The 14,230-nt window shown below is 38.3% G+C and overlaps 1 protein-coding gene across 1 annotated transcript in view; it reads left to right on the plus strand.

The window, feature by feature from the left end:
* Nucleotides 1–9,459, plus strand: part of trappc11 (trafficking protein particle complex subunit 11) — a 19,473-nt gene extending 10,014 nt beyond the window's left edge. Inside the window, exons 10-30 of the mRNA XM_016449412.1 lie at nt 1,038–1,185; nt 1,275–1,368; nt 1,801–1,880; nt 2,175–2,253; nt 2,357–2,411; nt 2,517–2,662; nt 2,743–2,804; nt 3,385–3,517; nt 3,676–3,806; nt 3,880–4,035; nt 4,139–4,326; nt 4,544–4,692; nt 5,716–5,837; nt 5,945–6,064; nt 6,231–6,296; nt 6,589–6,745; nt 6,834–6,945; nt 7,151–7,242; nt 8,132–8,265; nt 8,660–8,827; nt 9,077–9,459. Coding sequence (XP_016304898.1) covers nt 1,038–1,185; nt 1,275–1,368; nt 1,801–1,880; nt 2,175–2,253; nt 2,357–2,411; nt 2,517–2,662; nt 2,743–2,804; nt 3,385–3,517; nt 3,676–3,806; nt 3,880–4,035; nt 4,139–4,326; nt 4,544–4,692; nt 5,716–5,837; nt 5,945–6,064; nt 6,231–6,296; nt 6,589–6,745; nt 6,834–6,945; nt 7,151–7,242; nt 8,132–8,265; nt 8,660–8,827; nt 9,077–9,118 — 2,434 coding nt within the window. The 3' untranslated portion in view covers nt 9,119–9,459. The remainder of the gene's footprint in view (nt 1–1,037; nt 1,186–1,274; nt 1,369–1,800; nt 1,881–2,174; nt 2,254–2,356; nt 2,412–2,516; nt 2,663–2,742; nt 2,805–3,384; nt 3,518–3,675; nt 3,807–3,879; nt 4,036–4,138; nt 4,327–4,543; nt 4,693–5,715; nt 5,838–5,944; nt 6,065–6,230; nt 6,297–6,588; nt 6,746–6,833; nt 6,946–7,150; nt 7,243–8,131; nt 8,266–8,659; nt 8,828–9,076) is intronic.
* The last annotated feature ends 4,771 nt before the right edge of the window (nt 9,460–14,230 follow it).

Here is a 14,230-nt window from a genome sequence, read left to right on the forward strand (position 1 = left end):
CTACCTACCGTTAAGTAACTTGTGTATTGTTTTACTTACTTGTTTTTGAAATATCCGACCGAACTACAAACTTTCCAGTGATGTCTGTGAGAAAGATATATTCACTCGACAAGCTCGCGCATCTGCGCCGCCGTGCGTTCAATCCACTCAAGTGTGCTTTGTTTATCAGCTCGCGCACACCAGCTATACAGGCGTTAATACTGAATGTTTAACGTTATATTCATTGCATACATATACTTCGTAGTAGACATCCTTAACTCCTTTCTGCTGTCTGTTGTTCTGTTGTCGGTGTTTCTTTGTTTGAATATGGCACTTATCACATGCTGTGTGGTATCGGCGTTTGGTATCGGGGCATTTTAACGAGTACGAGTACTGGAGCTCAGTATCGGGCCCGATACCGGTGCATCCCTAATTATTTTTGATTGAATGTTATGCATTAAACTGATTTTTATTATTATCAGTTGTTGTTGTTAATTATTAATTATTTGCAAATAAAACCATAGACTTCTATTGAAAAATAATGCGAGATCTCTGGATCAGAACATTGTAGAGTCAAGGGAGTGGGCTGTTTTCACTCAGAATGAAAATTCTTTAAAAATCACACTGGCACCTATCTAGCCATGCCCTATTAACCATTTAGAGCAACCCAGCAACCATATATCAACATGAGCAAGCCCTATGTCAGCTCTCTCTTGCAATCACCCATTTGCCATGACAAGCACCACTCACGTTTTCTTCAGGAAATGTACATGTTGAGTAATTAATATTATGAAGATCTAAAATGCAACAGACTTTATGAATATATAACATAATGAGGTAAGAAAAACAAAACCAGCGCACCAACTGACTCATTGTGCAATGTTTTCTGGGCATGTTGCTCAACAAACCTGATACTCGGAGAGAAAATCTTTTTTCTCACGTTTAGAGTTATATTAAATGTTATAATTAGTTTGATAAGTGATTCCACTGTTTGGTGACATCTGGTCTTGATTTTATATATGCACTGACTCATTTGCTTGTTCCTTCTGTCTCTGTAGGTTCCAGTCGTTTGGTGATCTGTTCGATGAGGCCATTAAACTGGGCCTCACTGCTATTCAGACCCAGAACCCAGGTTTCTACTATCAACAGGCTGCTTATTATGCACAGGAGCGCAAACAGCAAGCGGGGCAGTTCTGTAGTCATGAGGTACTGCTACCCACAATGCAATGCATCATTAATGTTATCTGATTTTATTTTATTTTGTAATGCAAAATCTCCAACTCTTACTGTTCCAGCCAGGCGTGGGCTACCCTGCACCTGACCCATTAGAGACCACCTCCGGAGCTCTAGACTTTTACGGACAGAGACCTTGGAGACAGGGACATCAGAGTGAGTAATGGCTTAAGAACCACTATAAGCCTATCTGAATCATATGAATCCTGTCCAGAACATGTCATGTTTCACCCCAAAATCCAAAGAAGCACACATTTTATTACATTGCTCTATTGTATTTTATTATTATTATTATTATATATCTTTTTTTAAATATTTTCAATGACAGTTAAGCACATTGACTTTAAACATTTAAAAAGAAAAATCTAATTCACATTACTGTAATGTAAAAAAAAAGATTTTTACTTGCCCTTCTAATATTACGGTAGAACACAAAACACAAAATAATGTGATGTTTTTGAGATTAGAAATACAGTAAAATGGCATGAGTTGTTTCAATCATGTATAAATTTAATGCTTGACTTATCCAGGTGTTACCTAGGTGTGTTATGTTGTCTTCTTTCTGACCCAGTGAACTTTAATCCTCAGGCATTGATCCTCCAGATTCAGAGAAGGAGAAACAAGGCATCCTCGCTCTTCAAGTTAAAGAAAGAGACGTCCCTCATTCGGTGGGATTTTCTTAAATGCCTGTTATTTCATTATAAGTTATAAGTTCATGTGCATTTGTGAATTTGACTTCAGACTCATGTTTTAAGATGCAAATGTTCAGGTCAGAAAGTATTGAGTTCTGAATTCTCAAAGTGATGAGTCAACAATAAGGAGTAAGGGATAATAAATCATGCTAAGAGTCTTGTTTAGGGACCAAAATGTTATGTTTCTTACAGGAAAAAAGCAACAACATTTTACAGATAAGAACCAACAGTATTTCTCTTCTAATGGTTGTATGTGTTTGTTTCTGTCAGGAGCTGATCATTGCTCTCCTCAGCAATGCTGTCGCTCAGTTTAAGAAGTACAAGTGTCCACGAATGAAGAGCCATCTCAGTTAGTCCAAAAACACACATATTCATCAGCCAGATTTTCTGTTCTGTATTTAATTGCATAGTAAATCATTTTTGTTCTCTCTATTTTCTGTTTCCCTCCGCAGTGGTTCAGATGGGAGAGGAATATTATCATGCAAAAGACTACACCAAAGCATTAAAGTGAGTTAAATTCAGTATACTGTAAGTTTGACCTATATAAATTGAACTCCGCTTGTGTCAATGGATAGCTGCTGTACATATAACTGTTGTATTCTGACTCCGCAGACTGTTGGATTATGTGATGTGTGACTACCGTACAGAGCGCTGGTGGTCTCTGCTGACGTCTATATTGTGCACGGCTTTGAAGTGCTCCTACCTCATGGGTCAAGTGAAAGACTACATCACCTACTCCATGGAGCTCGTGGGCAGAGGTACATGAACACCATGTATTGACTCAACTTCACCTCAATTGAAAGTTACTGCATTAACAGAAGTATATGTGTGTGTTTAGCCTCTATCCTTCCTGAAGAGCAGAAGTCCAGGATTGAGAAGAATCTGATTAAAGTGCTCATGGTATGTATGGAAATATAGCTCACAGGGCTGAGTGATACAGCTGAAAATAATCATATTTATGTATGAAATATAGTATCTTAATTAGTGCTGGGCGGTATGCCGGTTCATACCGGTGTTTATTTTTGTTATGATATGAATTTTTTAAATACCGCAATACCGGTGTATGTCGCTTAAACAACGTTCGGAACGCGACACTGTTTGAAAGGGGTCCCTTTTCACTGTTGCACTGTGCTGAGGGCACAGCTGTATGTGTTATTAAGCGTGAAAGTTCCGAAACTGAAGCTGTAGATTTAGTGTGGTATTTTTTGACAATATTCACTCATCATGACAGTAAAATAGGTAATTCTAAGTCAATATACTTCATTATTTCCTCTCTCAATCAATAGAAAATATGGTTAACACCCGGTCATGCATGAAAAAAAAATACCGTCATGTACCGTGAAACCGGTATAATTTAGGAAAATACTGTGATATAAATTTTTGGTCGTACCGCCCAGCACTAATCTTAATATTCTGAAAGTTCTGTTATAGATAGAGATGTAGTGTTTATGAAGGTGACATTTTATTTTGTGATTGTCAGAATGAAGTCCCAGAGCCTGAACCGGACTGTGACCCGTTGTCTGTGAAGATGGCCCAGTCTCTGTGGAGTGATCGCATCGCTCTGGCCGGCAATAATGAGTTCACCATTGAGGTCCAGGACTATGTGCCTTTTGGTAAGCACTCAAAGAATATTCACTTATCATTCTTTTGGGCTGATTGATCATAATCATCGATTTGAGAACTGCAATCCTGGCCATAACCCCTACATTTAAATACATAGTAAATATTATACAAATATTTTAATTTAAAAGATATGTATGTTTATTTTCAGTCCAGTGCAAAGCCAAGTTCCTGTCCCCTAGTTTCCACATAGATGAGCCTGTCCAGCTACACGTCTATGTGAGAGCTGACTGCCCACATCCTGTGCGCTTCTCAAAACTATGTGTCAGCCTCAGCAACCAGGTACAGCACACCTAATACACACACACACACACATGCACAACTCCATTTCTCAGTGGATGTGTTTGAATTGCAGGAGTATAACCAGTACTGTTTGCTGGAGGATGCCTCTAAAGGGAAGGATATTCTAGAACCTTCCACCCAGGAGAACATGTGTCTTGTCCCCGGCAAATCCCGCAAATACTGCTTCAAATTTGTAGCCAAAACAGAAGATGTTGGAAAGAAGATTGAGGTGAAATATATATTTTCATTCATTTCATTTCAGCAGATTTAGTGGTGTCACAACTAATCACATAGTATGTTTTGTTTGATTTTTGTCTGTATTTGTCTTTCAGATTACGAGTGTGGGACTCATGTTAGGCAGAGAGATGGCCCGATACGTCTATCTGAACTGGCGGGGTGGCTGGGGGGATGCTGCCTCTTCCCATGAGACTTTGCAGGCATCCCGCTCCTATAAGAGGAGGACACGCCTCCCAGAGCAGCAGGTGGATTGGGACACAGTTACTATACAGTCCAGCACTATGTAAGTAAAAAAAATAAAAATTATATATATATATATATATTAAAAATCAGGAAATCTATTATGTCATTGTCAGTACAGAAATATTTAGTCAGCATGAAATCAAAATGGAACTTATTTCATTTCTTAATACACATTTCAAGAAGCATTTCTTTTGGATACAGTTTCAGAATTATAAACATAAAACTGCAATGTTTTCCTTCCCATCATGCCCTTTTAGGATCATCTCCAGAGTGCCCAAAATCTCTGTACAGCTGACTCATGAGCCTCCAGCACTGACCAATGAGATGTACTGTATGATTGTTACCATCCAGTCAAAAGAGGACACTGTGGCCAAAGACATTAAACTTACTGCAGGCCTCAAACCAGGTACATACTGTGTTGTCTGGAACAAAAATCTCATTATGTTTTAGTAAATGGTTTTTACATTTTCGTAAAAAAAAGTGCTTACAAATCAATCTTAGATTGACTACAATCAATCTAAATTAATCTAATAGTGGAAGAAACAGAGTGAGCTGCTTCAGGAACGGTGCATGATCCAAGCTGCCCAAAACATGCGAATGCTTTATTTTAAACTTCAAGCTAATGCATTAGCGTAATGATTAACTTGGCTTGTCCTGTCAGGCGCTTTGACAGATGCGTGTGCTTAATGTGTGATATGATTCCTCAGAGCCAAACTTTCTTTTTACGGATATATCCTTTTCTGTAAATGTTACATATTCATGCAAGTGTTTCTATTTTGCATGAAGGCTCATCCTGACAGTCTGCATTAAACTTCAGAATTTACTGAACAAGCGGCAGTGCTTCAAACAGACTGAACGCAGTAGAGAGGGAGAAAATTAATATGAAGCGCAAAAATATTAATTTTACTGAAATATCTGTTATTGAATGTTAAATTTAGGTTTAAAAGTCAACCTGTAATTCAGGCATTTTATGATCGTAACTGTAAAGGGATAACAGTGTGTAATTGAATATAAATTTAAGATGTTCCTTGCATTTACATATTAAAGAAATGGCAGTAACAGGTTAATGTATTTAGAGTGAATGTGTGTGTGTTCATGCAGAACATTGCTCTCATCTGTTAACACTGAGTTTTCAGTGTCTTCAGTGTCGCATGATCTTCAGAAATCATTCTGATTTGCTGCTTAAGAGACATTTCCATTATTATCAATGTCGAAAACAGCTGTCTTTCTGTGCAAATCATGATGCATATTTTTCATGATTATTTGATGAATAGAAAGAAAAACACCATTTATTTGACACATAAATCTGGTACAGACTGTCAATTTTGATCGATTTAATGTGTCCCTGTTGAATAAAAGTACTGATTTATTTTTAAGAAATATATAAAAATGTATTTGTGTTTTTGTTTATTTCTTTTGTTTCTATTAGGTCAGAATGCCAATCTCACACAGTCAACCCAAATCACACTAAACGGCACTGAGGTGTGTGATGATTCTCATCCTGCCCTGCTTCCTGACATTCCCCTCGGAGATCTGCATCCTGGACAGAAGGTGCTGCTTCTTTTCACTGAGTTTTACAGATTTCATTGATTTAAAACTGGTCATCAGGTGATCTTGACTTCAGTGTAATGTTGTGTACATGTTTTCTTGTGTGTCAGATTGTGAAGCCCCTATATATCCGCTGCGTGAGCACTGGATCCAGAATATTACTGTTTCACGTGGCTTATTCTGTGAGTGCCACGGTCGAGGGCAAGGACATCACCTGCAAATGTCACAAAGTATGCAAAATCCCAACACCCTGTCATCAAAAGCCATGCAATTGCTTGTTGAATGCTACGGAAAGATTTTGTAAAGATTATGTCAGAGCCAGACATAAACTTCACCGCAACCTAGTTTCTTGAGGCATAATCTATACACCGTTGTGTGTTTGTTCTTCGCCTGCAGGATGAAACTGTTACATTAGAAACGGTTGTTCCATTTGAAGTGGCTATGAAGTTTGTGTCCAGTAAGGTGAGAGCTGCCCTCCCTTACACTTGAGTAATATATTAATACTTCAGTCATGAAAATTCTGTCATTATTTGCTCAATCTTATCTTGTTCTAAACCTGACTTTTTCATCCATGGATCACAAAAGGAGATGTTTTGTAGATGAAGATTAATAAATGATGACAGATTTTTGTGTCCACAGTTTTAAAAAGACACATTTTGTAAGGTTGGTACAGTTTTATGTGTGTGTGTGTGTGTGTGTGTGTGTGTGTGTGTGTGTGTGTGTGTGTGTGTGTGTGTGTGTATGTGTGTGTCAGTTTGAGCATTTGGAGCGTGTATACGTGGACATCCCCTTCTTGTTGATGATGGATATTTTGAGCGCGTCTCCGTGGCCGATCGAGTTGGTGAACAGTGAAGTGCAGCTGGCCTCCAGTATGAATGCCATCGATCAGCCCCAGAGTCAAGTAGAAGGAGGTGGGAGAACTTTGTTTCTGATGGTGGTATTTTTTTAGAAAATGTTTATTTAGGGCCTGAATGTAATTCATTTCTGCTGTGTGTCCAGTCACGCTTCAGACCAGCGAATGTGCCAGTGAGTGTTTCCTACTCAAATGTCCTCCTGTTCAGAACGGCACCAGTACTGTGGCATCTGGACACTACATCATTTCCTGGAAGAGGTGACAGCACTCTATATACTCTCAATTTTACCCTGTATATTACGTGCAAGTGATGTCTTTCCTTTTCTCATGCTATTGTCTTATGAGCCATTTTCTATAAAGAATGTTAAAGTGTGAACATTCATAACTTGCTTAAATATATACTCTGTATCCAATTATAAAAGCACACAGCTTTTAATTTCCTGTATAACCTTTTTTAATCCAGAAAGTCAGCATTTGCTGAGACATCAGTGGTGAGAACGATCATTACTCTGCCACATGTGATGGTCGAGAATATTCCACTTTATGTCCATGCAGGTCAGTCTGTTTTTATATTAAAATCAGCAGTATAGATTTAATCATTTGAGACCAGTCTTATGTGCTTTCTCAGTCTTGTAATTCATTCTGTCCGTCCTCTCTTAAGGTCCATTCACACTAAGAATGATAACAGTAACTACAGCTATAAAGATCAAGTTCTAAAAACCATCCTGAAGTTAAGAGAACAATGCGGTTCACGCCACAATTTGGACGATATAGAGGAATGATATTGTTGGGATCACTTTTAGAATGATTTTTCAAGCTGATTAACGATAAAAGACTGACAGCTGAATTCAGTGCAATTTAAAGGGCTCACACAATTAAAACAGCAGAAGACATTGCGGAGAAGCTGTACACAGCAAACATTGTAAAATAAAATGACCTCACTTAGTACTAGTTTCGACATTATCTTGCCTCCTTTGTTGCAGTGAAAAAGACTTGTTCTTTTTTTCCACTACATTGACTGTTAGCTAAATTCACTGTTGGATCAGATTACACTAGCTAGTTTCACCGTTTAGATGCACTCAAAACGTAGCATGCTGAGGACATCTGCTGGTTAAAGCTGTGTAAATGCAACAAGAAGCTGAAATTGATACTGCCTCATGGAAGTTTGACTAACATTTGTCTTCAAAAACTAAACTCTTTAAGCAGAGTGACAGATTCTCCCAACTCCTTTTGTCTCATATACCCAAAAGCATCTGTTGTTGCGTAATTTTGCAAAATGAAAATTAGCAGCAGGTCACCTACATCCATTTTCATTACTTCGAAAATGCAGCACATAAGTTTAGAATAAACAGACCATTAGCATTGGTTGGTGACGATGCAAATATAGTTATAATTATTGTTATCATTCTTGCTGTGAACAGACCTTTACCCTCTCATGTTCTAGAGCTGCCATCGTTTGGTCGTGTGCGCGAGTCTTTACCTGTTCGGTACCATCTGGAGAATCGAACCAGGCTGGTTCAGGATGTCGAGATCAGCGTGGAGCCCAGCGATGCATTTATGTTTAGTGGACTCAAACAGGTCAGTGCAGAAGGTGGCTTCATGTTTTCTTCACATACATTTTATTTGATGAATACTAAACTAAATGGATATATTTTAGAGCATCTGGGCGTGCTTTTCCCTTTTCACATTTATTTTGATAATAAAGAAACTTTTAATGTGTCTTAATAAAAACTAATGGAAAAAACGCATCCAGAGTAAATTCACTCACAATTAGTCTAAGGGTGTCTGAAAGCTATACAGAGAGTGAAGCAAAATTCTCTTAGAAGAGTAATCAAACAAGTAGCAAATAAAATAAAAATGTTTGTTCCTCTTTACACACTGATTATCAACAAACCCACAACCCTTAAACTTCTGTTCCAACTGCCACTCATTCACTCAGGAGGTCTCGTTCTCATTCCGTGTCTGTGTGCAGGTGCGAATGAGGATTTTGCCCGGTGCAGAACAGGAGATGTTGTATAATTTCTATCCTCTGATGGCAGGATATCAAGTCCTTCCTCAGCTCAACATCAACCTGCTGCGCTTTCCAAACATCTCCAATCAACAGCTACGTCGCTTCCTGCCTTCACGCATCTTTGTCAAGGTAATTTTTTAAACACGCCTCAAACAATTTTATCCATCAAATGAATCTTGATGTCAGATAACGTTGTGTAACAATCAGAATTGAGCTGAGCATCCTGTGAGTGTGACCAGTTCCATTCAAATTCAAACTGAATTGAATGGGAGCCATTTCTTAAATTCTGCCCAACCCTAATGGATGAAACTAAATTTGTGTGTGAGAAAGTTTCAAGTGTGTAATGGTCGCTGTATCGTGTCTGTTCTGATTTCTCAGCCTCAGGGCAGAAATGGAGACACTTCCATAGAAGCAGCGTGAGGAAGAGAGGAGCACATCTACCAACTCTGAAGCGTTGTCATGGATACTATTGCAGGATGAAGGCTGAACATTCCTCGGAGAACGTGTGTTTACAGCTTAATGATTTGAACTTGTGAATGAAATATTAGGGATTTCAGTTGATTTAGTTGTGTCTAGATTGTTGCTTGTCAAACAAGACTGAAATGATGCTTGCGTAAGATTTGGTTTTTAAATAACAGATTTCATCTACAGTACTCCTATTCTCTAAAATGTTAATGAAAATAACCTTGTAACTAAAACAAAATAACTGCTAAATAATGTTAGAAATCATTAAACTGACATGAAACTAGCTGTTGAATAAACTTTTTTTTTTGCTTCATTGTCATGAAGTTGTTGTGGCTTGTGTCCCTCAAGAGATGCTCTGTGATTGGACAGAAGTGTAGATAATCTCACCGTTTGTACACACTATACAAGATTTTTATATTTGTTTATACATTTAAATTACACAAATTAATTCAGCCATTTTTAATAATCTTACTGTGAATATTAAGAAAATGTCAACTAAAAACATGTAATAAAAATACTCCAGGATTCAATCCGACCATATGACCATTTGTTTGACTTGTGGAGGTAAAAAGAAAGTTGATCCTAAACAGAATCCAGAGCACTTCTCAGCTGGTTTCAGATAAAGTTTAGTTCAAATTTGGTGCATTCACCAGACACAAAAGAAGTTTGTGCAATACCTCTCATTAGCCTTATAGTATAGAATTTTAATTTTGGGGTAAACTATTCCTTTAAACTCAATTTACTCTGTAGGCAACCTCACATTTAGGTAAGAAAAATACATTGCCTGTACAATACAAACCTGCTGGGTTCCTATAAAGCAAAACAGGTTTCAAGAGTTTGATTTTGTTTCCTAGGTGACAAGTCTCTGTTCTCGTATCCTCTTTTACGGCTCACCGACTTGGAAACAAACAAGGCTACGTGAAGTTATGGCTACTTGGTTTTTCAGTCACCCAACACTCTTTGGCTTCCATTAAACATATTACCTTACAATGATGTGGATGTGTGTGAGAGTTTGTTTGACAGGAGGAGGAAATGACCGTCTGAAAATTGAAAAAGCCCAGATTCCTTACAGTCTGTCTAAATCGGTTTAACCATTGTTATAAGATTCATGAAGCTTTATTGGCATGAAAATAGATGAACATCGCCAGAGAATTAATAATATACATTGACAATGTGTCTGTTAGCAGAGCCTCACAATGCTTGAGATTTTTTGGGATTTGATTTCTGTTTGGGTGAATGTCACAAATCATGTCAAGCTGTAAGGTCATTTTTCACCCTAACACTAAGAGGGAAAAAAGAAATAGTATTTAATTAGAGAAATTAAGAATATTTTAAGCAACTCTTGCCTCTAAATTCTCATTAGCATAATGGAAAAAACACTATTGAAATGTTGAACAAAATTAAATGCATAATTCTAACTATATATCATAGTACTTGTATATTTTATATTTTTATGCTGATTTAAATGAAAATTATAGTATTCAGTATTATATAGTAATAAAAATGACATGATCAAAAAATTTACATCTAGATGCATTATGGTATTGAGAGTTTCATGGCAAAATGTGCATAATTGTTTTGAAATAATGTCACAATTAAAAAAAAAGAATTGTCTTAATTTTCTCTAATATATATTAATTTTCTGGAGGCAAAAGTATATATATATATATATATATATACACACACACACACAATATAGCGTGTGTGTGAGATTTACACATTTCTTTTAATGAATAAAACAAGACATACACAGAATATTTGTGTGGTTGTGGATTGAGCTTAGATTCCAGTAATAACTGCCTCTACATTTACTGAAACAAAGGGAAACCTGGGTTCTTTGATAACATTTACATTTACATTTAGCAGACACTTTTATCCAAAGCGAATTACAAATGAGGACAATGGAAGCAATCAAAATCAACAAAAGAGCAATGATATACAAGTGCTATAACAAGTCTCAGTTAGCTTAATGCAGTACATGTAGCAAGTTTTTTTTTAAATCATAATAAATAAAAAGAAAACAGATAGAATAGAAAAATAATAGAACAAGCTAGTGTTAGAGGCCTTTTTTGCTTTTGTTAATCAGAAGTCAGAAAGTCAGAATTATAATTGTATAATAAATAAAAAGAAAACAGATAGAATGCAAAAAGATCAGAGAAGCAAGCAGTTAGTAAATAAATAGAGTGCAAGTCTAAAAGGGGCAAGTTTTTTTTAAATAAAGAATAGAATTAGAATAGAGAGTGCTAGAGTTAGAGGGTCAAATAAAGATGGAAGAGATGTATTTTTAGCCGATTCTTGAAGATGGCTAAGGACTCAGCTGCTCGGATTGAGTTGGGCAGGTCATTCCACCAGGAGGGAACAGTTAATGAGAAAGTCAGAGAAAGTGATTTTGTGACTCTTTGGGATGGCACAATAAAGCGCCGTTCACTTGCAGAACGCAAGCTTCTAGAGGGCACATAAGTCTGAAGTAATGAATTTAGGTAAAGGGGTGCAGAGCCAGTGGTGGTTTTGTAGGCAAACATTAATGCCTCGGATTTTATGATAACAGAGTGAGGAGTTTCACTATGGGGAATCGCTTTGGGCATGACCAACTGCGGAAGCTCCTATAACACGTCTGTCTCAGACCCCTGCCAAAGTCATTATAGAGAGATTTCTTCCCGTACCCATGCATGGAGGGAAGTGCTGGTGAAAAACCTCACTCTCTTATCAAAGAACCCGGGTTTATGTTAAGTAACCCATAGTTCTTTTTCTAACTTCACTCGGTGTTACACTATGGGAGATATAGACCACTCCCAGATTGCACCCATATCCCTGCTATCCAACAAAACAATTAAATGGGCACCGACCTGCTGGCTCCCAGCACTGCGTGTGCTAAGGATGGCTCAGACACGTCCAGTCTATAAAACTGCACAAAAGTATGTGGCGTAGCCCAACTTGCTGCTGAACAAATATCTTGAACAGAAACTCCCCTGAGTAAGGCCCATGATGTAGCCATGCCCTGAGTGGAGTGGGCTCTCAAGCCCTTGGGCAGTTGAATACCCTTGCAGATATAAGCTAAATGTATAGCATCTATGATCCAATGAGACAGACGTTGACGAGGCAACGGCTTCCCTTTGTGAGGAGTAGCCCACGACTCAAATAGCTGGTCATGAGTCCTAAAGCCTGCTGTTCTCCTCACATACATATGAAGAGCCCTACCGGACATTATGAATTCACAATGGCTCAAAAGGGTGTTGAGAAAGGGCTTATAGGACAATGGATAAATCCCATAAAGGAACCATCTGTCTAAATACCAGCCGTTTACGGCACGCCCCTTTCATAAGAGGACTTATCAAAGGATGATGGCCTGCCAATTTCTCGCCAAAACCTACATGACAAGCTGAAATACAGTGCACAGCATAAATGAGTACACCCTTCTTGGCACTGAGTGTACAAGTTCATGACAAATTTTCACATCTGTGCTGTTTAACTCCTGGAGGACGACCTCCTTAAATGCTCTGGTCTTTAATGGGGAGTGTTGCTCAGTTCGTCTCTACAGAATCTCTCACAGCAGCTCAAGAGCGTTAAGATTGAGTGAAATACATGTCCACTGAAGGATTTTCACCTTGGGAGAATGAATATCTTCATTGTCATGCTGAAAAAAGGCCCAATAATGCAGGGAATGAGGGGATGGTAGCATCTTCAGTTTCAGGTTTTTGTATTACATCACACAGTAGTGTGTGAATTCATGCCAGCATTAATAAAGTACAACTCCCTCACACCTTCAGCACTCATACATCCCTTTTAATATACACATTGTTTCAAAGCAGCTTTACAGAAAATGGACGTTTCTACATTACGAATAAGAGTTCTGTTAACAGGTGTAACTGTGCCAAAGTAATGGCAGAAATGTTCTAAAATGAGGCTGTACAAATCATGCAATTAAGTAACGTCATGTATTCAGAAACAGAAACAATTACCAAATCAAAGCAATGGTTACATGATGTGATCATGTTGATTACAATGCAAGGACACAGGTGGGTGACTTTTCCAATTCCTGAGCGCTCTGACATGCTGACATTCTGAGATGCCGCCGAGAGCACAGATGTAACTGCGTGATCCAGCGCTGAAAATCCCTCATTTTGAGCAGCCCCAAATGTACTACAGAAATCACCGAAGCCATTAGACCCAGCATTCGTAAGCAGTCTGTACGGAACCACTTTCCTCATCTGAAAGCGGGCGATATTTTGGGAAAGACGCAATTCTCCCCTACGTTTACATGCAACCAAATAATCCGTTTGAAATCGGATTGACGGCTCAATCGGACTGAAAAGCCTTCATGTAAACACCTTAATTGGTCCGATTGAGCTCGATCGGAATGAAATTTCGATCGGATTGAAGGGGGTGGTTTTCCTTTTCTAATACGATTGAGAGTGCATGTAAACACTCGCTCGGATTGAACCCCGAAACTGAAAGGACTGAGCATGTGCAATGACGCAGAAGGTGACCGTGGTTGTGTCCGAAATCGCGCCCTATACCCTCATTCACTATTCCCTACATTAGGTCACTAATTCAGTTCACTAGAAGGAGTGAATGAAAACGAGTAGTGAATTCGGACACTGAGTACACCGGAAGGAATGCTGCTTTTGCATAGTTTGTGCTTGCTGTTTATTAATAATTTGAAACTAGCAAACTAGCAGCTCCAGTAGTAAGATTAAAGGATTTATCTTGAACTCTGTCACGGAAATTATGTATAAACCCTAATCAACCAATTTGATAATCAATTTACAATGAATTTATACCCGTGTTGTACATTATGCTGTACGCCATGGATGAGCGCTTTGTAAAAATGAACAGATTGATTATTCAGCTACAGGCGCCATCTTCTGGCGAGATGCGGGAATTCATTCGGCGCGTGACTCTCACGGTGCATTATGGGCATTCTCTAGCCGTTGAGCGTGCACCAGTTGTACACTCGTTTTTGCAGTGCATTGTGGGATTGAATGAGTGCACTCGAGAACGTCCACTATGGTTTCGGACACCACTAAAAATGGCTGTTCCCTCAAATAGTGCCCTATTTAAGGGTAT

This window comes from Sinocyclocheilus anshuiensis, unplaced genomic scaffold, assembly GCF_001515605.1.
Source record: "Sinocyclocheilus anshuiensis isolate Anshui unplaced genomic scaffold, SAMN03320099.WGS_v1.1 scaffold888, whole genome shotgun sequence".
Classification (NCBI taxonomy): Eukaryota; Metazoa; Chordata; class Actinopteri; order Cypriniformes; family Cyprinidae; genus Sinocyclocheilus; species Sinocyclocheilus anshuiensis.